The sequence below is a fragment of the Panthera leo genome, chromosome B4, assembly GCF_018350215.1.
Source record: "Panthera leo isolate Ple1 chromosome B4, P.leo_Ple1_pat1.1, whole genome shotgun sequence".
NCBI classification, from domain to species: Eukaryota; Metazoa; Chordata; class Mammalia; order Carnivora; family Felidae; genus Panthera; species Panthera leo.
In genome coordinates this window covers 138122162-138146474 of record NC_056685.1, presented here as the reverse complement: position 1 = coordinate 138146474, position 24313 = coordinate 138122162, and the positions used below count along the sequence as shown (strand labels likewise).

Genomic DNA, 24313 nt, shown 5'->3' with positions numbered 1-24313 from the left:
CACGGGACCAGCGCGTGGCCTCGCGCACCAGGACACTTGTGACAGAGAAGTGAGCCACACAAAGGCTGGCCCTCTGGGGACCCGGACAGTGAGAACAGCCCCGTTCAGGGAGTGAGTCCGAGGGGTGGGCGGGCGTCGCGGGGCACATGTGAGCGGGTGAGGGGGGTTGGCGCCGAGGAGAACTGAGCCCTGTGGACTCAGGAAAAGCCACACTTGGCTCGAGTCCTGGAAAGGTCTTCCTGAGACGCAGGAACGCGACCGACTAATTCACCAAAATCGGAGGTGCGGCCTGGAGCCGGGGAAGAGCCAGGACCCCCCCAAGTCTGACCAGTGGCAGGACTGCAGGCCTCCGCTGCCCCTCGCTGCCAGTCATGGTGAGACCCTCGCTGGCCTGGGGGGAGGGGGGGCCGGGGAGGGACCGGGGGAGACCCAGAGGCTTCCTTTCCTGTCCTGGCTGCCTCCCCAGACCTGGGGACACAGGGCTGAGCCCGAGCCCCCGAAATTCAGGCCAAGGTCAACACGGCAGCCGGAGGCCCCAAGCGCAGACTGGCTTGCAGCAGGACGGTGCGTGACGGCAGGGCTCTGTGTCCAGACGGCACACGGGCAGGCCGAGAGGCCCAAGGTCAGAAGACCCTCCCGCCTCGAGGGTGCCTGGCCACACCTCCTGCCTGGGTTGTTTGCAGCTCGCCGGATTTCACGAAGAACACGGGTGTGCGAGGGCCGGGGCCCACCTGCTCGGTGAGCGTTTGGAGTGCGCGAGGCCCTCCCGTGCGTCTAACCCCGCTGGGATCCACCCGGCTCCGGGCAACTGCGCCCAGCACCCTCCAGCACCCGCCGGCCCCTCCGGGCCCCTCCTGCTACTGAGGCCTGTTGGGAGAAGGTCCCGCATAGAAAGAGGACACGCCAACGCCACAGGGAGCGGTCCCTCCCAGCTCCCACGCAGACCCCCTCAGTCCCGGGGTGAAGCAGGGTGGCCCCCACACAGCTAAGTCTCCCCAAAGACTGAGGCCTCTGGACCCACTGAATCTGGACACAGAACAGGCCCCATGAGGGGGGCCGTGCAGAGGGGAGAGGAGAGGGTGGTCTCTGCCCAGGTCCAGAGAGCCACTTCTGAGTCAGAGCCAGCAACGGGGGCCAGGCAGCAAGGGAAGGCGGCCAGGGAGGCAGGTGACAGGAGCACGGAGCCCCAGCTCCAGGGCTGCGGGAAGCCCAGCTGAGCCCCGCCCCCCCGGCCCTGCCGAGGCAGCCGCGTGTCCCCGCTCACGGTAGCCAGCCAGGTTTATGGCAAAGGGGTCCTGTGCCAGGCACACCGCCACACACACTGGGACTTCTGCACGTCGCCCCAAACCCACCCATCCTCCTGGTCCCAACTCTTACCCTGGTTCCTAACTGGCCCCCTTACACCCTCCAATCCACCTCTAAACAGCACTCCTGCCGCCGTCCTGCCTGAAAGTCGGCAGGGGCTTGCGATGAAATCCAACCACTCAGCGAATCCCTCCAAAGCGATGCCCCGCACTCCGCCTCACCTGCTGTGTCTCACTGCTCTTCCCTCGGCTTTGCTCTTTGGGTCCACGCCACAGGGATCGCCTTTCAGAGATCAGCCCACGGTCGGACCCTGCCCCAGGACCTTTGCACATGCTGGTGCCCCCCTCCCTGCCACTCAGTCTCAAAGGCACCATTTCCCCTCCCAGAGCAACCTCCCTGACCGCTCCCCACACATTCAACGTGGCATTTTGTCACTTCCCTCATGGGTTTGCTCTAACAGGAACGTGGGCAACATGGGTTCTCCTCAGGGTGCTGGGAGGGGATTCCTAGAGGGGATGCAGGTCCACAGATCAAGGCTCAGCAAACGTGACCGCTAGAAACACAGCACGTTTCTAAGTCTACACTCGCGCAGGATCCCCTGGCTCGAGCCCACAGTCCCCGTCTGTCCACTGTCTGTGAAGGCCCAGGGCCCAGCCTGGCCCAAGGAGAAGCCAGGAAAGGCACGGTGAACGGACAGCCCAGCGAGTTCTCAGGCAGCAGGAGCAGACGTGTCAGCTGCAGGGCGCACACACCGGGACTGGCCAGGGGCCCGACGGCGAGGACACCAGTGGTGAGGGAGGGGCCGCTGCCCCGGCACGAGGCCTCCGGCCCCCGAAGGACACCGGCACCCTGTGCAGCGGACCTGCCAGCCCCCACGCGTCAGGCCTCAGCCGTCCCCAGCCCTGCACCAGGGCTCCCGGGGACCCACCCTGAGGGCTCAGGAGGACTGGGAGCCCCCACCTGTGGTTTCCGGGCACACACGGCACCGGCTGGGAGGTGCTCGGGCGACCGGGGACCCACAGCTTAGCACGTTATCGGCCCGGGAGCTCCGGCCTCCACAGAGACTTCCACTCAGCCCCACTCCAAGCCCAGCTGCCCAGAGAGACCACCTGCTCGCACACAACTTCCTCAGCAAACGCCCACTGTGCGCGTATCATGCACCGGGCTTCGTCAAAGGGAACGCTGCCGTGATGAAGCAACCGCACCCCGGCCGGAGCAGGCATCAGGTGGCCCCTGTGAGCACATCTTCTGTGTATACCGGCCCCAGGGGGCTGGCCTAGACACGGCTCCCCACTGGCCCTTGGGCCCCTTGGGAGGTGGGTCCCGACACAGGTAGGGCCCGGGGACCCTCTTCCAAGAGGGCGCCCGCACACCGGCAGTGGGAGAGCTCTGCCCTCCCGTGTGCCTACACAGCACTGCCCAGCCTCCTCCCACGGCACTCGCTTCGGAGCAGTGTGGTCCTCCTGCGGTGGGCCTGGTCTAAGCAGGTGCCCGGTCAAGACTCACTGGATAAGCCAGTGGATGAACCTCGGGGTGAGCCTCCACGGGGTCCTGTCCACCACGTGCTGACGGGCAGACAGCCCTGGACAGGGGTGAGGGCACCTCTCCCCCGGGGGAGTGGCCATTGGCCAAGTCAGGTACCCCGGGGGCCACCTCACAAGTGCCCAGATTGGGGTGTTCTCGAGCTTTCCCATCCCAACACCCACACGCACCCCAAAAACCTCTGTGCATCTCAGCTCCGTCTGAAGGTCAAGGCAGCTGCGGACGCCTCCCCCATCCACAGGCAGTCAGCCCCTCCTGCATCATTGGCAGGAAACCACACTTTACTTAACTTGGCCGCCCCCGAGCTCCCTCCCCCAGGAGGCCAACCTGCGGAAGCTCAACACGTGGCTGGGTTCCACCACGTGGCAACTGTGGGCCAAGCCTACGTGGACACGTGTGGACACCCAGATTCCGCCCCACGAGCCGCCGGTGCGCTGAGCAAGAAAAGACACACTCACCATCACAGGTGGTTTCAGAGACGCGGGGCAGCCGAGAGCCAGGTCCTCTTAACACCCTCGGGGGTTAAGGCCCCTCGGCTCGGCCCTGCCCTGCCCTGCCCTGCCCAGGATGGAGGCTTGGGACCTCAGCCCCGGACTGGCCCCCGGTCTCCTGGCCTCCCCGGGTCGGCGGCCCCCTGCGGAACAGAGACGAACGCACCCCCGGCCCTCAGCCCCGCGCCACAAAGCCCCTCTCCCCTCCAGCCAGTGCGGGGCAGCGGCTCAGTTTCACACCCTAGGACGCAGCCAGGCAAGTCTGCCCGTCCCCCTTCCCGGAAAGGACACGTCCACCTCTTCCAGCGCCTCCTCTGCTGGCGGCACAGACACGTCTGGATAAATAAACCCAGCTGGCATTTGGGGCCGTCTCCCTCCCGTCCTCTGAGCGAACAGCTCTCTGCAAGGCCACGCGGCTCTCTCCCCGAGCCTGAAATACCGACCAGACCCAGGGAGCGTGGGTGTTCCGGCCTGTCCCCCCAGCTGGTGACATATTTAGGTCAATCACAGTGCACGGGGCACAGGACACAGCAGCACAACCCTACCCACCCCCACCGCCCCCCCACGGCCATCGATTTCTCCCTCCTCCCTTCCCGCTGAGTGGCAACTTCTGAGCCGGTCTCGCTCCACCCAGCCTCCCCTGGGGGCCGCCTCTGACCCCGACGCCCTCTGACCTCAGAGCCCAGACCACAGCCTTTCCAGCAGCGACCAGCCTTCCTTCTGCAGAGCCCGGGCCCCGGGCCTGGACACTCGGCTGCCAGAGCGCGAGGCTCCCGGGTCTCAGCACGGGACCACCTCACATGGACTCCATCGTCACGTCTCCCCTGACCCTCTGTCTCCCTCTCGCGGGAGTTGCTGTAATTCACCAGACTGAGCACACCGGGTAACCAGGATGGCCCCCCTCTCGGATCCTTAACTCAGTTACAAGTCCCTTGGGCCACGAAGGTGACACGGTGGCAGGTTCTGGCGATGAGGGCGCAGACACTTTTGGGGGCCAGGATTCCGCCCCGCATTCCTTCCTGAGACAAGACTGCGTCCAAGGAGGCCCTACTGGGCCCCGGGAGGGAGGGACGGGTCCCTCCTTCCACCTGCCCCACGGGAACCCACAGGTCACAAAACACAGAACGGACCCCTTTCCTGAGTCAAATGGCCCTCAGGAGATGCAGGGGCCCCAGCAGCCCCCTCCTCCCACCCATCTCCTCCCCGCCTCTCTCCGGGCCCCACCTGAAGCGGGATTCGAAAAGTGCCCCGCCAGCCCTGACCACGAGAGCTCTGACTCTCTGAAGTCCCGTCGTGAGAAGTACCCGCACAGAGGACATCCGGTCGCCCACACTTCCCACAAGCCCACGCCCTACACGCGCCATTTTGGTGCAGCATGCGCTCAGGCTGTTCGGAGCCCCTCTCTGCCTCTTCGTGGGGGTGCGGCCTGCCTCACGGGCCGTGGGAGCCACCCTTGCAGGGGGCCAGATGCCCATCAGTCCGCAGGCACCAGCGGCTAAGTTACAGGCGGGGTCCCCAGGAGCGGGAGCCACACCCTGGCACATGAGACCACCAAGTCAGGGCCCTGCGGGGCAGGAAAGGCGGCCGCGTTAGAGACCACCGGGCCCGCCAGGGTCACACAGTGAGGTCCCCAGCACAGCGATTCGCTCCCTTCCAAGGACTGGTGTGGCCACGGGGGTGCCGCAGCAGAACGCTGGGGGCAGCCGGAAGGCCGGGGGAGGCTGTGGGAGCCCAAATGCCTGCCTGAGGAGGGAGTCTGAATCCCCAGACCTTCTAGGACCGGGGGTGCACCTGGAAGGCAGGAGTCTGTCCCAGAATTCGTGAATTCCCTCCCTGCACGGCTGTCCAACGGGGCCCCCGTGAGAGCGGCGGGCACATGGCATGATGCCACCCACTCCCGTGACAGCCGTTGGGCAGCAGACTCAGGGCAGGGGGAGGCCCGGGGGTGTGGTGAGCCCTGAGGGACGCTCGGACTTTCTAAGCCTTGGCTCCCTCGTCCCAAATGCCCCCTCCTTGCAGCGGCAGGGTCCACACAAGCCAGGTCCTGCTCTAGTGGGGGCGTTCGGGGCCCCTTACAGAGACTGCTGACCGCTGCTTGCCAAGGGACAAGGCAAAATGAGCTACAGACGTGGAGCCCCGAAAACAGCAGGGTGTGGGAAGGCACCCCGTGCAGGGCTCGCGCACAGAGTCCAGCAGGCGCCCCCCCCCCCCCCCCCCCCCACCGAGCCTGAGAGGCGGGCAGGGTCTGCAAGCTGACCGGGGACTCCGGGCACCTCCTCCACTGCCAGCCCATGGCCACCCGGACTCGGAGGGACAGAGAGAGGACGCCCTGGGCCATGCCCACCACACACCCAGACAGCGTGGGCCACGGCCCAACCCGGCACCCCAGCCTCCAGGGGAGTCACTGGGAGGAAGGAACCAGCTTCCAGGCTATTTTTAAATGTGTAAAAGTAGAACTCTCAAGCAGGAGTCCTCCTGGCACAGAATCCAACAGGCCCAGCCACAGCCAAAAATAAAAATCAAGTGATAATCCTTAAATAAAACTCCTTCCCACCGGCCGGGCCTGCAAACACAGAGACCGCTGGGAAAGCTGCTCCCGCTGGCCACGTGGGAGGCAGCACACCTGGGGGCCCCAGGCTCCGCCCCCACCCTTCCTCCTCCCCTGCAGCCTGCACCCTCCCCACCCGCAGCCTGCCGGCCCAACTCGCCCGCTGGCCATCGCCTCGGACCTTTCTAGAAGGCAGAACCACGTGCTCCCCACAGTGACCAGGTATCAGGCTCTAAGCCGAGGGCACACGGCTACTTTAAATGACCAGCAAAAAAGCGCCCACGACAACTCCCTTCCCCCTCAGCTTCTCCCGGAGAAAAACCGTTCGGGATGGGCAACTTCCGTCCGCACAATGTCTCTGACGTGGACTTTGCTTACTGTGGTGCCACCAACGGTCAGCGACCGTGCTGTCTGGCCCTCAGGGGGCGGCACCTGCCGTGCTGGGCTGCTCAGACACCGGCTTACCGCAGGGTTAGGTCCCTCTTGGGAAATCAGCTGGAGTTTTGGGGGATTCTTTCCATGTAAAATAATAAGAAATAGGATCTCATCCAGGGTTTTGACCCAGAACAGCTGTCTTTCAGGAACCGACAGCCCCTCAGCACAGATGACGTGGCTTCACGTGGCCGCCCGAGGTCTGGGCTCTAGGGCCCCGGACTCAGAAACAGAAAATGTGTGTGTGCCCATCCCTGGTCCCTCTCTCTTTCCCCCCAGCCCTTAGTGCCCCACAGCTGAGCCTGCCATGCCCAGCCCTTCCCCACAGCAATGAGCTATTTTCTAAGCACCTGCACCCTGCACAGCTCTGGGGTGGGGGCCGCCGGGACTCTGCCCCCAACAAGGCAAGACCAGGCCCCGAGTCTCCGAGTGGGTGAGCTCACCAGGGAGCAAACGTGACACATAAAACACATGCTTAAGGACCAAACACCAGACAGGGTGAGAGCAGGGAAGGGCGTATCTGGAGGACCTGAGCTGTGGTAAGTGCCCGCTGGGACCCGGAAGGATGTGCAGAAGCGTGCCCGGTGGAAGGAACAGTCTGTCTGTCCACTCGTCCATCCACCCGCCTACCCACAGACCCACACATCCATCCATCTATCCGCTCACCCGCTCACTCACCCTCCAGCCATCTACCCATTCACCCACTCACCCACTCATCGGCCCATCCATCCGTCCACCCACCTACCCGCTGACTCATCCATCCACTCACCCACCCGCCCACTCACCTACCCATCGACTCATGCATCCACAGACCCGTCCGTTCAAATACGCACTGAGCACCCACAACCACTACACCACGAGCCTGAGCTGTGGGGATACGTAGATAAGGTGCCGGCCACCTTCACTCTGTCACACGAGAATCCGGCTCAGTAGGGGAGACGCGACGTGAAGTTCCCACACGGAGCTGGAAGAAAGTTGGGGCAAGCCCACGTCACAGGGCGGCCCGCTGGACCAGTGTGGCCTCGTCCGTGGGGGTCTCGGCAGGAGGGGACCAGCCGGGGGGGCGGCAGAGGGCAGGGAAGGCGAGGTGCCGTCCTCACGCAGGAGCTCAGGCACGCCGGCGTAAGCGGGGTCCCATCCTCCGGCCTCCCCACCGCCCAGGGAGCGGGTGAGGTGTTCAGTGGGTGCATGCGGAGCGTCGACAAGAAAGCTCCCAGAGCTCGCGTGGCTCCTGACGAAACACATCCCACGGAGCTCGGTTCTGTCCTCTTCCAAAGTGCCCGTCAGAGGACACTGCCAGACCCTGGACACGGAGCCGTCAAAATACCACACGGGCAGGCCCGCTGGAGCTTGCTCCCTGACTTCGCCCCCCACCCAAGAGTCCCGCAGCCCTGGGCCCCACGGGGCGAGCCCAGCACCGGCAGGCTCCGGGGGTGGCTCCTCTGAAGTAGGAGCTGGGCAGGCGGGGCGCTCAGCCGGGCACTGAGACGGCCCTGCCTGGGGCGGGGGGAGCCGGGCTCTGTGCCTGTCGAGGAGTCGGGGCCCAACATCCGCAACGAATAATGGAAGGGCAGATTCTCACCGGGAGTAGAAGGGATCCGGATCTGCCTTCCTCTTCGCCGAACAGCACCGATTTAACGGCAGGAGCAGAGTCAAACCAACAAACAAAACGCCAGACTCCCAGATGGACATCTGTGGGCCCACATCCACCACCACGTGGCCAACCCCACACCTAGCCCTGCAGCCAGTAGGCCTGGAACGGGGCCTCACCTTGTCTGGACAACTCCCGCCCCCCTCCAAACCGTAAGCAGGCAGCAGGCAGCTCCCAACGCCCCTGCTGGCAGAGGACTTTGCGGGTGAGAAAGCGCTTGCTGGCTGCTCAGAAACTTCCCTTCCCTCCAGGGCCCTTCCTTGAAGTCTAGGCATCAGAGAGAGATGCTCCAGGCCACGGGAGTGAAACCCTCTCAGGCGGGAAACAGACAGCCACGCTGACCCGCCGTGGCTCGGAGCAGGAAGGGGCGCACCGGGGCTCAGAAGCAAAGGGCGTCCTCTGCCCGGCCGCACCCTGCATGAGCTAACTGCCGTCTGCCCATCTGCGTCCGCCGGGAACCCACATGCATCTGGCACTGGGTGGCGTCGGTGGCCCAGCGAGCACGGTCCCTACAGTGTGGGGGCTCAAGACCCCAGGGTGGGCCCCCCAGGGAGGATTCCACAGGCCTTCGCACAACACAGAACCCGTGCATGGGTCAGGGAGGTTCAGGCTTCGCCTGGCAACCAGGAAGCCCCCAGGCCCCGGAGGCCCCGTGAGCATTTCCTCCAAAAGCCAAATCCCACCCCAAGTCCCTTTCGGAGAGAATCTCCTCTCCCAGGGCCCACACCCAGCAGGAGGTGGAGAAAGGCACAGAAACTGCGGACCACTTACTGTGTGCTTGTGCTTAAAAAGCAGTAGCAACCAAAATGCATCTCGGACTAAATGCAAATGCACGATGCTTTTAACTTACTTATGCACTTCTTTAACAAATTTAGGCTCCTGCCTCCAGTCACGAGCCGGGACGCATTTCCAACTCACAGTCTCCACCCTACGTCATTTTCTCTCAGGAACATTTGTACTGTTCAATATTTCATAACCGAGAAGGCCGCTGCACACTCGGGCTATTTCCTCCTCCCCACAAAGAACAATAGTCTGCTTTCTGGGATAATTGAATGGAGTTTTCACACCGGCCACTTAGGCGTTTTGCAGGGGGGAGCTGAGGCCGCGAACGGGTGAACGTCCGCAGCCGGCCGCTACCCGGCGGCCGAGTCGAGGACTAGAAGCGTGGGTGCCGACCGCAGACCCAAGCTCCCCCGAGCCCACGTCAGCACCCCTCCTGCGGGACCGGGGCACAGAGGCCGGTGCAGCAGCAACCCAAAGCACGCTGTGGGTCTCAAGGATGCCGTATGTCCTCTCGTGCACGCTCTGCTCCCCCAGCTACTGAGTGGGAAGAAACGGCAGAGGAAGAGATGGGCTCTCCCGTGCAGATTCCAACCCGACCGAGTTTTTCTGCAATTAATTCCTCCACCCACACGACCCAGGACGTTGTGCCAGATGCTCAACAGGAGCAGCCTAAGGACCGCCTGAAACTATGAACCTGGCCGGAGGAAAGAAACTCGCCACCCAGGGCACAGGCGGTTGAACCCCGCCAAAGCCACACAGCAGGTGTAACGCGGGACAGGGACGCTGTCCAGGTACCATTCTGGAGGGACCTCTGGGAGGCAATGGAAACGGGAGAAAGTGAGACGGGGATAACGTCCATCTAAGGAGGAAGTTAAGAACGCACGTGTTTGTTTCTACAAACGAGTCAGTGGAAGCATAAAGCATAAAATCAAAAGACACTGGTTACCTATAGAGGAAAAGAAGGAAGGGGTGCGCACAGGAAGAGAAACCGATTTCTCTGAACATGCCTGGACTCTGCAACCATGCGAGCAATTTTAGACGACTGCAAAAGCAAGTTTGGTTCTAACGAGAACTCTTTACAATACGCGTCACGGGACAAAAGGACACAGCATCACACCTGGGACACTCTTCACCTGAGTCTCATCCTGAGGGAACATCAGACAAACCCAAACTGAGGGACGTGCACTCTTCAAGAACGCCAACATCAGGAACCACGAAGGCAGGCCGTAACCGCTCCAGGAGACGGACCGAAGAGACAGGACGCCTGAACGTAACGTGTGACCGGGGACCCTCTTCGGCTAAAAATTACAGGAGAGCACGCTGTGACAGACAGTGAGGCTGCAGCAAGGCCTTAGGTTAGATAATCGTGTGGAATGGACGCTAATTTCTGGAGGTCGGTAACGGTACTGGTTCGGCAGGTAAGAGAGTACCTACTTTCAGGAAACACACACAGGAGAGCTCCAGAACATCACGTCTGCAGAGGACCACGGGCAGGTGCATGGAAGGAAGGACAGGTGGGTGCACGGACGGACAGATGGACGGATGGTTGGGAACGGGACAGACAGGCAGACAAGCACGGTAAAATGTTGAACCTTGGGGACAATCTGGCTGAAAAGACTACAGGGCTCCTTTGTATTATTCTTGTGACCTTCCTGCCAATCGGGAATCGGGTCAAAATAAAAAGTGAACGGAAAACAAGAGTCATCTCTAAAAATCTAAAGCACTCACGAGAACTAGGATTTTCAGCCTGAGAGATGAGAGAACAGTCTGACGAGGTCGAGTAAAGACCCTGGGACGGGAGAACAGGGTCTCGATGGGAAAAACCGCGCACCAGCACTCGCGGCAGCCACGCAGGCGCCTGTCAGCAGATGGACACACAGACACAATGCGGTCCAGTCACACAGCCGAATGGCGCTCAGCCTTGCACAGGAAGGGGGTGCTGCCACGTGCTGCCACACGGCCACGCGGATGAACCTGAGGACATGGCGCCCAACCCCAAAACAAACACTGTAGCTTCCACTTGCATGAGGTCCCTGCAGAAGTCCAACCCCCAGAGACGGACGGAAGGACGCTGGCTGCCGGGGCTGGGGGAGGGGCACGGGGACTTGAGGTTTAATGGGCACAGGGTTTCAGTGTCACAAGCTGACCACACGGTGACGGGCGTGTGGCACCGCGAACGTGTCAACACCACGAGCGGTGCACGTCAGATGGTCACGATGGCAAATCTTGCGTTATGTATATTTTATCACAGTTTTTTTTTAAAGGAAAAAAACGAAAACCCCAGGTATTGGATGTGAATTCGAATGATCTGTGTGAACTCAGGACGCCCTACCTCTGCCCACTGGAAACATCTAGAAACAGTGACAGCAGCGAGGACCCCAGAAGACTTATTTAGCTTCTAAACACCACTCTCGACAGAAAGGAATCAGGAGAAATGGCTAATTCCAGGACGGGGGCAAGAGATGACGAAGAGCCCGGAGCATCCGTCACACCAGAGAGCTCACGGAGGAGTGGCTGACGTCGAAAGGACTCAGAAGCAAAACCGAAGCACCACCCAAGGCCCAGAGGTGGGTCTATCTGGCACCGACGGGCAGCAGCGATTCAGACACGTCAGCTGTGTTTAAGGCCATGATCGCATGAGGACAGCAAAAAACCCACAAAAGCCCAACACCCTCGATGGTCACCTTTGGGAGATGCTCTAAGTAGGGAATCAGCTCATTATTCTGAAAACCAGACAATAAAGGAAAAAAATTCAAGCATGTATCCTGCCTCTGCTTATAGGAACCATCCCCGGGAGCAACCAAGTAGTTAGGTTTTCAGAACTACGTCGGTGAGTAAATGGAGGACGACTGGAGGGGTCGGGAATGACCATTCTGGAACGTCCAGGGCACGGCGGATGGAAGCCATGACACCCAAGGGCGGACACCACCTCAGGGAAGCCGCCACCGAGGGAGTCCTCCCAGAGAGCGCCCCGTGTGGAGTCCACGGGGACGCCCTGAGCTAGGTCCAGGGCGGAGGCCCCGCCAGAGCTGGCCTGGTTTCCTCCACGAAGAGCAGAGACGCAGACAACTGGCAACACAGGAGCCTGGAGAGACGCGCCAGCCGCTCCACGCGGGGCCTGGGTGCCGTTCTCGGAGTTGCGGAAAAACCGGCAGACAGTCGGGGAGATCTGAGCTTAGGACGGGGGTCTGACGACGTGAAAAGTAACCTGATGTTTCCAGTTGTGAGTATCAGACTCACGGCTTTCGTTTTTAAAACACAACGAGCTGCCTGCTGAAAATACAGACGAAGGATGGGAGGCTGGCGGGAACCCGCCTGCCGCGGCCGCCTCTCGCTGGAGCTGACGGTGAGCGCGTGAGACGCTCTACCTCTGTGTCTGTCTGAAATGTTCCTAGTTCAAAACGAGTGCCCACAGCTGCCACCCCACGGCTGCCAAAACCGGCCCGGACGGTTTCGCGACGTGAGCTACCCAAGAGTAAACCAGAAGCTCTTTTGGCAAAACACTGAGGCCGGACCCGAGGGCTCCCCCCCACGGCTCAGACACCCGCTGTCACGTGCAGGCGAGGGCCCCCACGTGGCTGCAGAGCAGGGGCGCCCACGGCTGGAGCTCAGTGGACACTCAGTGTGTGGACCCCGAGGGAGAGGTGTCCGTGGGCCGGCAAGGGCACAGCCGCTGGGTCCGGAGCGCGGGAAGGAGACAGGAAGGGAGGGGACCTGCCCGCGGACCCTTCCTCCTGGACCCGGTGGCTCCCGGCCAGGAGGCCGCGCCTTCCTCCCTGTATCGTCCCGGCAGCTGTAGCTGCCGCCGCGGCATCAGCCGTGGAGGCTCCACGTGGCGCAGCGGGGTCACACGCGTGGGCGCCGGGGCGAGTCTGCCTGCTTCCGACCCCTCGCCGGCGAGAGGGCTTCCCCGGGGAAGGTCACCCTCCCCAGCCCTGCGGTTCCCGTCTGCAGAGCAGGGAGACAGAGGGAGGCGGGACGTCAAATGAGATCGTGTGTGCGAGGACCCGGGAGACGCCTCCGCAGCAGTTTCTAACCATTGCCACGCAAGAGGCCACGGCTCGCGGCAGCGGGGAGGTGTGGTTAAGCTCGCCGATGGCCCAGATCCCGAGGCGTGCGGCCACCTGACGACGAAATCCTCGGGCTCCCCCTCCCTCCGCGTTGCGACAGCAAACAGACCAGAGTGGACAGTCTCCGTCTCTTCGCCACGCTCTGACCCGTTCTGAGCTAAGTGCTGGAAATAATGCACCAGATCCCCTGAAAGCATCGGACTCTCCAGGGAGCCTTTTATCCCTTCCCGGTGGCGTCCCCCTCACCCCCGAGCAACAACATCGCAGCTGCGCGGACAAGAGCTCGGGTCTTAGTGGAGCAGCAGAGGGAGCCTCGGGAAGCCCGCGCCCACGGGGCCAGGCCCGTCCCCACCACGACCGAGCCCAGGGACAGCGGTCACGGGGCTTCCCCAGCCCAAACAGCCTGTGCGCTTCTGCGGGGCGGCGTCCTCCCATCCCCCCACCGGTACTCACGTAAGAAGTGCTTTTCCAATAAGGCGATCTCCAGGTGACCTTTGATCTCATTTAATCGGTCAAACTCTGTCCGGTTAAAGTCCTGGACTCCTGCAGCCATGATGAGGGTCCCCGGACCAGCCTACAAAAGACACACACCCTCAGAGGAGCTGCCTCGAGGCGTCCCGCGTGCACGTCAACTGGTTCTCCGAGGGGTACCCCGAGGACCCCTCATCTGCAAGGGCCAGGCCCGCAGAGCCCCCGGGAAGACAAGGAGGGCCTCTGCCACGAAGCGGGTATCCCTTCACCTCAGCTTCACCTGCCGGTGGAAGGGACATCTTCAGCTGCTGGTGGAGCCCAGGCGAGGTCAGCTTTTAGGAAGGATTAAAAAAAAAAAACAAACCCACGATGCTAAGCCTCTTGACGGCCACAGCACTCGGGCTGCAGAGGGAAGGAAACCACAGAAACCCAGGCCGGCCAGCGCGGCACCCTCCGGGGAGGCGGGTGAGCCCAGCCACGAGACCTGTCCCCCTCGCGCCCCAGAGCTGGAGTGACAGGACTCCGGGCCGGCGGGGTGGGCACGTCCACGCGCCAGGCTGCGTAAATCTGCAAGAACGGCGGCTCCCGAGGCGAGCGAACTCCGGACCGGGGCCTGTCCCGTTCCACGGAGGGCTAATTAAAACCACCGCCTGACGTCCCCAGGGGTGCGGGGCAGGCTCCGGTTACAGATGACCGCGGCCCGCTGCCACTCGCCCGGGGGCCTGGCACGGTGGCCGCTCGCCTCCTGCTGACGGGAGGGGAAGGGGTGCGGGGCAGGCCGGCACAGCCAGGCCCCCACCCACCGGGCGCACAAGGAGCGCTCGGCTCACACACTGGACCCTTCCACGGTCGCCCCCACAGCTGCATCCTGACGCCGGCCTGGCCAGAAGCAGCAGCCGTGCGTCCCCCGCGATGCGACGGGGGAGGATCGGACTCCGGGCTGGGGGAGGGTGGAAGGGGACCCACAGCCCGGACAGGGCTCGACAGGCCTCGTGACCCCTCCTCCATAGACACAAGCTGCCTGCTCCAGGCCATACCCCAGCAAGGAGATGCTGACGGCGGGAGGCCAACGGGTCCCGTGGCTGCCCTGACACTTGACCTGTCGGGACTTTCTCGCTTCTGGGGCGTGAGTGCCCCTGCTGACCTGCACCCCCCACGGCCTGGCAGCAGTGGACACGGGCACTGGGGATACTTCCAGCTGCCCTACCACGAGGAAGAAGGCGCATGCCTGACCCACTCACCCTGCAAACGAGCTCGACCCTCCCCCTCCCCTCCCCCACCCCCATGACGGCCAAGCAGCAGCCACACAGCGGAGGGCAGAGGCCGGCCAGGAGAGGGGGCTCCGCACCGATGAACGCTCGACTCCATCCCATCCGCCAACTCCTCCCCCAAAGCGAGCAGGATGACCCCCAGTTTATGGGGCCACGTCTGAAATGCTGTGATGCGGGTCAGGCTCTGGGATGCTGCAGTCGAGGCCGTCTGGAACTTGCCCTTGTGCTTCCAGAATCCCCACAGGGCCCCCTCGGGTCTAGGAGAGCCAGGGCCCCTCAGGGTGTGGGGCAGACCGAGCCGAAGCCCAGTGGACGGCGGGAATGGGGAGGAGCGGCTCCGGGGAGCCGAGCGGCTGGCCGGGAGCACCGATGGGGACGGTGGGCCGCAGGTCTGAGCCCCTCTGCGAGCCCCTTCAGCTGACCCCTTCTCGGACCCCCCCCTCCCCCCCCGCCCACGCCCTTGCCCTCAATCACCACGTCCACTTGTCTCCTCTGCCCGGGACACGGAGCGAGAGCAGCCAGTCACAGAAGGGCAGGTGCTATAGGCTTCTCTCACGTGACGTCCCTGGAGGAGTCACGCACAGAGACAGAGCGGGTGGGTGGGCGCCAGGGGCTGGGGCACGGGTGGGGACAGGGCTTCAGTGTGGAGAGACGATGGCGGTTCTGGAGGCGGACGGGGGGTGACACGCTCAATGCCGGAGAACAGAACACCCGACCGCGGCTAAAATGGGGAGTTCTACGTTAAGTATGTTTTACCACAGTAAGAAATCTCAAGTGAAGAGAACAAAGTCTAAGCACGGAGGTGTCCAGCCTCCCTCACAGCAAGAGCCGCGCCATCAGAGCCCCACTCTTCCCCCGTCAGGCCATCAGAGCAGAAAGCCTGAGGACGCCTGAGGACGCCCGAGCCGGTGACAGGCGTGGGACGTGGGCCCTCTCAGGCGGCCGTGGGAACCAACTGTACCCCGCAGGAGGGCGGCCTGGTCACAGCCACCGGGACGACGGATGCCGTGGACCCAGCACGCCCACCTGGGGGACACGGGGTCACGGGTCGCTTCAGTGGGGAGAGCTTCACGTGTCGATGGCACAACCCTCGTGGGAGCCCAAGCCCAGCGCCCCCGCCACGGACAGAGTCCCGGTCGGCTGTCTGTTCACACAGCCCCTGTGCCCGCCACCCCTCAGACCTCCCCGCACCCTCAGACGTGACCTCAAAGCAGGGCATGGGCACGGCTGGGTCCCGAGACCCTCCGCACCATCGGCCGCCACCCCCACGCAGGGGCCGTGCTCTAGGGCGAGTCCGGGCCTCTCTGCAGACAGCACCCAGGGCAAGGCGGCTGCCGCTAAGCCCCAGCAGGATGGACAGACGGACGGAGCACGGAGCCAGAAGACTGCTCTGCAGGATCCCTATCACACCCCAGGGCGAGCTCAGACCCGCGCGTGGGGACTCATGCCCCCGAAGTGCCCCCGGCACACTCGACCCGAAGACCACCGTCGGAGCCGTGGCTCCCGGCGCCCGGGGGGCACGGGCCAGAACGGGGGACACACCGCCTTCCTTGCAAGACAAGCCCGTGGCGCTCTGCATCACGTGTACCAGGACACAAGGCAACAAGGGACCCTGCGGCTGGAGGAGCAGCTGGGGGACCGCGGCCCACACCCCGGCAGGCTCCCCTCCCGGCTCCGCAGCGCCCGGCCCACCTGATCAGGCAGCCCGGCTCCGAGTGAATTATTCAGTCCCGCCAGGAGCGGACTCGTAGTCCCCGTTCTGGTCTGAGGCATTAATAATAGAGGGAGCCAGGGAGGACGAGCACTCACAGCCCACCCCTGGAAAGGAAACTAGCTCGGGCGCTCAGAGGAGAAACCAGCAGACCGCCAATATGGTCCCCCACGCCAGGCAGGATGGCTGTGGACGTCTTCCCCGGCGACGGGGAGGCCTCAGGCAGCGGTGCCCATGACGGCGAGCCCCGCGATCACACCTGGCCAGGGAGCCCGCCCCAGCCCCCGAAGACACACAAGCTTCCAGAAGGCAGGGCCCACTCAGGCCTAGTTCCCACCGTAGCCACGCTGTCTAGCTGCCCCACTAAAGGGCACCCTGCTGACGGGCCCACAGCGGTCGACGAGGACCCAGCCTGGGCTCGGCCAGCTGCCGAGGGTCGGGAACGTCAGGCTGGGGTCTCTGCCTCACTTCCGCACCAGAAGTCGGCCAGCCACCCAGAAAACCAGTGAGGAAAGAAAAGAAATCCAGCTGCTGGACAGACCCGTGGTGAAGGCAGGCTGTCTGATCCTCAATCGGCGGGGGGTATGAACCCCGGGCACTGAGGGCCGTTCCGGGACAAGATGAGGACAGAGGGGAGGCCAGCCCGGGCAGGACGGGGCTGCCCAGTGCACGCTCTGCTTGGCCACCTGAGGTCGGGGGATGGCCCCCAGGCCTACACTTCCGGACACGGGGACGAGGCCAAGCAGAGCAGGGGGCGTTCCCGCTGCCAGGAGGCCCGCACAGCATACTCACAGGGTCCCTCAGCTCCTCGCTGTCCCGGGGCGAGGTCCGAGGTATTCTCAGGGGAACTTCATCTCCGCATTCGGTGTCCGAGGCATTTGGAGACTCTGCTAGATCGAGGAAGTCATCTCTCTTGTGACCTCTGAACCTGATTTTGTCCAGCCTCCTTAGCATGTTCAGCACTGAGCCTCTCTGCTTTACCTTAACATGACGGTCGGGGTCCCTGCAAGAGAAGGGGGGAGGCTCGGTCACTCGCCTGCCGGCCACCTGCCCACGTGACACGCCCAACAGCCTGAACCCACGGTTCTCCCGCACACACCTCGGTCCCGTGGCCAAGCCCTGTCCTCAGGGAGCGGTCAGTCTGGCTTTTCAAGGAACACTCGGGACCCACCGGCTCCCACCTTGCACCCACCAGCCTGGGTCCCTCCATCACCCCCACTCAGCTGGCCAAGCTCCTACCACTGCCCCCGACCGACGTCACCCCCCCCCCGTGTACCCCACAAGACAGGAGGAAGCCAAGTCTGTCAGCAGGACCTTCCCGGCCATAAAGACGGCCAGCCTGGTGCATGGGAGGCCAGAGACCCTGGGTCTCATCAGAAGCCCTCCTAACCAGCCAACCATCAAGGACGTGGTCAGAGCTGTGGCTCCACACGCTGCCCAGACAGAAGCAGACACTCGAAAACCGCTAGAATGCTCGGCATTAGGGCGTCTCAGTGGCTCCCTTCTGAACCCAGTGGGGCCCCGGCTTCGTGTCCCCCGACTGGGCCTGGTCCCCTCGCCCAGGTCACCACGCAGGCTGCTCTGTCTGCCTAAAGCACCTTCCCGCTTGCCTGGGCAGCCCTTGCTCGGCTTCCAGAGGCGGCTCATTCTTGCTCAGAGAGGTCGTCCCACACACAAGGGCTGGTCAGGAGCCCCGCACTCACCCGCCTGCCTCCCCAGCACGGCCCCAGCCCACAGACTGCCTGCCGGGCTCCTCTAGCCGGGAATGACGGCAGCAAAGACCTGACCTGGGGGGTCACACCGAGGGAGGACACGTGTAAGTTCAGACCCACGTGCTCACCCGGGGACGGACGTGTCGTGGGGTGCCCCACATCTCTGTGCCGTGGCCAGGAAAGGCAAGGCGCCCCACCAGGACCCCCAGGGACAGAGCCAATAGCTCATCTGCACGTCCAGCCGACCTCGCTCCAAAGCCTACAGCAGAGGCCACAAACCCCACCGGGTCCCAATCGCACAGCTCCTGGGCCGTGAGGCCTTGGGTCCCTGCGAGGGTGGGGGCCCGGACAAGACTGCTGCAGCCTGCTCTGCTGCTTACCGCCTTTCTAGGCCCCGGCTCCGCCTCTGAGACGGGAATGAGAGCAGTAAGACCAGAGAGTTCCAGGAGCTCCAGACCAGAGAGCTCCGGGGGCTCCAGATGACGTACCCCGGGAGCCTGCCGCCGGCCGCAGAAAACGGGCCAGCACCCCCAGGCAAGGCGGGCAGGGAGAGGGCTGAGCAGCATGGAACTCGTCCCGGGCCGTCCCACTGGGGAAATCTCACGGAGAACCGCAAACGCGGGGAGAGGCTCTTCCTGTTTGGGACCGTTTGGGATGGAGCAGGCACAGGGCTGTCAAAGGGCCCTTCGATCACAGCCCCCCACCGCCAGGGGCCCTCTGCCCCCTCGGCAAGCTTTCCTGCCCTGAGCAGGGGATGACAACAGTGGGGCCCGCAAGGCCCCAGCCGAAATGGACCAGACCTTGCTCTGGTCCTCGAGAACAGCGGAGGCATGTGGGGGGGAGGGGCTGCAGGGGCTCCTTCCAGCCTGCCTGGGACACTACAACGTGGCCCCCGTGTGGCCCTAGGGGCAAAAGCCACAGGACACACAATGCCCAGTGTCCCCAGGGACCCAGGGGAGCCCAGAAAGGGCGATGGGGGCCATGGGGGAGGGGCAGCGCTGCTCGTCTGGAGGGGTGGGGGGGGCGGCCACCTGGACAACCAGCTGCCATGAGCTCCAGATGGATGAAACGGGTGAATGAAGGAAAACACGAACACACACACACACACAAACATGAAGAAAAGAGAACTTCGTGCCAACCAAGTCCCTAGAGTGGGGGTAACAGTCTGTGTAATAGAAATGACAAAAAATAATCACGGAGTAAAAGAGTCTGATAATCAACTGGACAAAAGTAAATTTCCACTTGCTAAAAACAACGCAGTGGGGGGGGAGGGGCGCCTGGGAGCCTCAGTCGGTTAAGCGTCCGACTTCGGCTCAGGTCATGATCTCACAGTTTGTGGGTTCGGGCCCCGCGTCGGGCTCTGTGCTGACGGCTCAGAGCCGGGAGCCTGCTTCGGATCCTGTGTCTCCCTCTCTCTCTGCCCTACCCCACTCACACTCTTTCTCTCTCCCTCTCTCTCTCAAAAGTAAATAAAACATTAAAGAAATTAAATGAAAATGCAGTGAAACAAGGGGCATGTGTAGCAAATGTGGTGTACTGAATAATTACTGTCTTTGTCCTGAGACCGCTTGAATAAACAGGCAAAAGTTCCAGGACCCTGGTCCGCAGACAGGCCAATTCCCCGGGCAGAGGAATTCACAGCAAGAGGAAATCGACCACTACTGGAGCAAAAACCTCCAAGTTCACTAAAAAGGAAACCAAAGCCACCGCACGCGGCAGAAGGCAGCGGGATCCGTGCACAAAGCCGCCCTCGGAACCAGTGACTCCGTCTCCAGGGCAAAGCCAACACGTGGGGCGAGTCTCGCCCTCAGATCGAGTTGTGACCCAGCAGCCCTGCCCGCTACGCACCCGCCCCCGGACGGGGCAGGGCAAGGGGTTCTGGCACATCACGTGGGACTCCCACAGGACACCATCCCCGAGTGACACAGGCGGCTCTAACTGCCATCCCGGTCCCGTTAAGGCAAACAGGTGTCCAAAACCAGTAAAGGTGACACAGGACCCTGCATTAGGTTTATGGGTCCACAGGTGGCTTGTAAAACCTCCTCCTCCGAACGTCCTAGGACGCTTTCCTATTGCTTTTTTGTAAGTCCATTTATTTTGCGAGAGGGTGAGCGAGCAAGGGAGGGGCAGAGAGAGAGGGAAAGAGGGAGAACCCCAGGCAGGCACAGCGCTGTCAGCGCGCAGCCCAATGCGGGGCTCGAGCTCATGAACCGTGAGAAGGTAACCTGAGCTGAAGTTGGGTCGGACGCTTAACCGACTGAGCCACGCAAGCGCCCCCATTTTTTCAGCTCAGAAGTAAAAACCTGGGTACGGGAAACGCAGCAACGCAAAACCTACTCCCTTTCACTCCAAAAAGACCGGCCGGACTCCTCGGCGTCGGGGGACGGTGGGGTGCGGAGGCTCGCGAGCCGGGACACCTGGCTGACTTCTGCCCGGCGGAAAGCGGTCGGGCTTGCTCCCGTACTCCCGGCACGGCTCTGGCCGGGTGGGCTCTCTGTCTGGGGCTCTCTATGGCCCCTGAAGCTGGGGCTGCTGTCCTTCCCGGTTCAGCTCCGGCAAGCTAATGAGGCGGGGACACGAGGACAGGGGACAAAGCACCGAGTGTCCAGCCCGGCACCATCAGAACGCAATGCACGCCTGGGCCCGGCCCCACACGCTGGGCTAGCCAGGGCCACATCCCTCCAGCCGCCAGCTCAGCCCAACCCTGGGCTCCTCCTGCTGGCTACTCTCGTCAGCCTGTGACGGGGGGCGGGGAGGGGGTCTAGACACACAGCCCACCAGAGAGAGGGGCTCCCAGAGGCTCACTCCCGTGCCCGTCGCCCTGCTCCCCCAGACCCCTTGGGCCCCTCAAAGAACGAAGCACCCGCACTGCTGTCAGATCAGGACCACAAGCCGTGACTCCCCAGCCACCCCAGCGGGGGCCGGCCCAGCCTGTGAGGGGACCCCACCGTGTTGCCTCCCTGTGCCGGGCCAGAGCGTAGCCCACCCCACCCCAGAACGGCTGACCGCACCTCAGTCACACCTGCAAGGTCTCTAGTCCACGTAAGGTCACGTTCACCAATTCCGGTGGACGTGAATTTGGGGAGGACACACCGTGCCAGCCGGCACACCCCCCACTTTCAGAGGTAGACGGAAAACCAATATGGAGCATCGTCTCAGACACAGAGAGGAGGCCAGATCTCGGGCACCAAGTGTGACCCAGAGGGAAGCTTTCCACACAGAGCCAGAGTCGAGCGGGCACGCTCTCGACGCATCTTACCTGCACCTCGCGTTCCGGGTGCCTGCGGCCACGTGTCCCCAGCCCCCCAGCTAGTCCCCCACTCCCCCACCCTACCTTCCCGCCACCCTCCCCACAACCGGCCTTCTACAGGCACCCGCAGGCCACCCCAGGCAGCTCAGGGCAGCTCCTGTGAGCCCAGCCCCCCCCGCCCCCTCCCCTGCCCCCTCCCAAGGTAAACCAGGCGCTCAGCGGGACCCGCTGCCCCCGGCCCCGCAGCCCTCAGAGGGAACACCTCTCTGTACCTCCGTGCAGAAGCAGGCGCGCCGGGAAAGGACCCTGGCCGTGGCTACTCCAGACCCCCGCCCAGAGCCGGGACGGTCTGCAAGGACCCTGTAACCGTCTGCCCCGGGAGCAAGCACGGGGCACCTGGTACCCTGGCGCAGGGCAGCGGGGCTCGCCCAGCTCAAGGCAGCACCCACCAGGCCCCGCGCCCTCCGCACGCGGGACTGAGTCCGGCCGCGCCGGCCCGAGACACAAAGCACGCTGCTCTGGGAACCCGATGAATGCCTTCTGGACACACAAAGGCGGCACTGTCTAGGGAAACTGGACTTGGAAACCACAAAGGACTTTATTTCCCTTCCCAGCCAAGGTTTTTTAAACGGTGGGTCCGGGTCTCCGGCCCCGGCCGCGTCCCCGCCATCCCGCCTCGACGCGCAGCGCGCACCACTCCCCGGCCTGGCTTCGTCTCCCGGGTTACCTGGCGGCGCTCCGGCCGATCCAGGGATGAACGGTGTCCACTTTCCCACAGGGTGCAGGCCCGTCCTAAGCCCCATTCCTGGGGAGCCACCGACGTGGAGAACTGGGCGCCTCCCCCCTGCCCACAAGCCAGTCCCAGAGACCGCCTGGCCCTCTGCCACGTCTCCATCCTCTGGGAACACGGCCCCAGACTCCTCGGGCGGAGCGGCCTGGGGCGGCCGCTGTGGACCCCGAGGCTTTGCAGGGGGAACAGGAGGGCCAGGGAGGAGGTGCGGCCTCAGGTGGGTCCCAGTCAGCATCCCAAAGCCTCGCCCCCAGAACCCCGGCACCCACACAACTCCTGCCCGGCCCTGCAGGGCCCTGTGCTGGGCCCTCCGGGGAGGAGTCTGAGGCCTGAGACCCACAAGGCACGCAGGACCACGGACGCTGCCCCCAACCCCGTGCCAGGCTCACAATGTTGGCTCGCACCCATGACCCCCGGGTTTCCCCAAACTCAAGGCTTGTCTGGGAGCCACATCCCTCACCCCCGACGAACACCTCGGTCCTGCCAGGCTGGGCATGGTCGGTGAGACCCCAAACGCTCCTGGGGTCAATACCCAGGCGTCCTGCCCCAACCCAGCACCCGCCGGCCTCCCTGGGGGCTCTGCTCTGGCTTGCCAGCTGCGTGCGGGGCACCTCGCCGGTAGCTCAGCTCTGCCCGGCACAGCACGGAGCCGCCTCCCGCTGGACGCTGTCTACGTCCACCAGCTGCTCTGGCCACGACCTGGAAGGAGCCCCCAACCTTGGGATCATCCCACGGCCACCTGCAGCCAGCACGGCCCCCCACCTCCAAACTGGGCCACACACCCGTGTGCCTCTCCACCCCGAACCCTCCCTCCTCCCCAGCTGAGCCCCCGCTCCACGTGGCAGGAAACCAGAGCCCGTGGCATCCTGCCGGGGGCCCTCCCGGGGTCTCCCCGGCCCGGCCTTGGGGGTCCTCTGCCGCCACATTTGCTCCTACCGCCGGGCCCTTCTGGTTCGGGGGTGTCTCCCATCCCAGTGCCTTTTTCTCCAAGTAAGAGCCATCACCCCATCTGGTTTGGGGTCCTGGAACGCCCAGCTAGCTCCCTTGTTTGGGATCTGTGTCCCCAGCCGCACACTGTCAGCACGCGGTCCCCCCAAGGGCAGTGGCAGCCACCGCCCTCCAGGGGACACGCCAGCCGCAGACAGCCAGTCAGCGGGTTGGCCTCGGCAGGGCTGGCACGTGCCAGGGTCACACACGCTCATCCGGCAAATGAAGGAATGATGGGCAAAGGTGGGGCCGCGCCGACGGGGCTCTGAGCGCCAGGAAATCCGGGGCCCTTCGCCGGCTCCGGGCCCCCCAGCCACAGCTGCAAGGAGCTGTCCCCCCACAGAGCCCACAGAGCAAAGGGCCGTCCTCGGACTCTGCCCAGGAGCCCAGCCGAGGCCCTGCCGAGCTTACGGTCCCTAATCCGTGAACGCCTGCGGAAAACGCAATGCCAAGGCTTCAACAACCTGGGTGTTTCCACAAGGTGGGGGGAAGGGAGACCTGAACGTCTTCCCTTGGCGGGCGTCTTCCGGGACCGTCCGTTCCCACAAAGGTCAGGCCGAAACCACGGTGTGCATCGAGCCCGTGGACGACCGACGAGGCTCACGTCCTGCCAGCTCGGCGACCCTGACGATCACCCGGGGGGGGGGGGGGGGGGGGGCGCGGGACAGCGGGAGAGCCGGGAGGGCCCGATGGGCGCTGCCACACCCTTTTCTGCGACCTGGGGTCACACCACGGTGTGGATGGCACAGGACTGCGCAGGGAGTGGCCCCGGGGACCCGCGCGTGGAGACGAAGGTCAGGCGACTGCGAGGAAGTAAATGGATATGAGGCTGAGCGGCTCACGCTCACGGGCAGCACTCTCGCCGGAAAGCCGCGGGGCCAGTGGTGCTCATCGACGCTCCCCTGGGTCTTCCCTCGACCCCCACCCTCCCACAGGGACAGGCTCCCACAGGGACGACGGCTGGCGATTCTGTTTGCGTTAACAAGACGAAGGTGCATCAGAGCCTCACTTGTTCACCTGCGACGGGGTGAGGGTGCTCCCTGCTGACGGGGAGGACGGTTCTCTCGCAGAGGAAGATTTCCTGGACCTCTGTGTGCCATTCACGGTGGGCGGCTGCCCCCGTCACACATTCACCCTACGTTCTCTCCGTCGCTTCGTTAAGCCTACACTTGTAGCAGGCGCCCGTTTCTGTGGTGTGGCTGCTTCCGCCGTGGCCGTTTTCAAGCCACCAAAGCGACACGCAGGCCTGAGTGCACGGCGGGGGCAGAAGCCGCGGCCTCTGGCACACAGGATCTCCAC

General features: G+C 63.8%; 1 protein-coding gene across 2 annotated transcripts in view; it reads right to left on the bottom strand.

Moving 5' to 3' along the window:
* The window catches only part of GRAMD4 (GRAM domain containing 4), a 72296-nt gene that overhangs the window by 21034 nt on the left and 26949 nt on the right, over window positions 1–24313 (bottom strand). For both annotated transcript variants that reach the window (XM_042948142.1, XM_042948143.1), the window contains exons 2-3: window positions 17068–17278; window positions 13276–13396 (exon numbers count right to left, since the gene is read on the bottom strand). In XM_042948142.1, the coding sequence (XP_042804076.1) occupies window positions 13276–13396; window positions 17068–17278 (332 nt within the window). The remainder of the gene's footprint in view (window positions 1–13275; window positions 13397–17067; window positions 17279–24313) is intronic.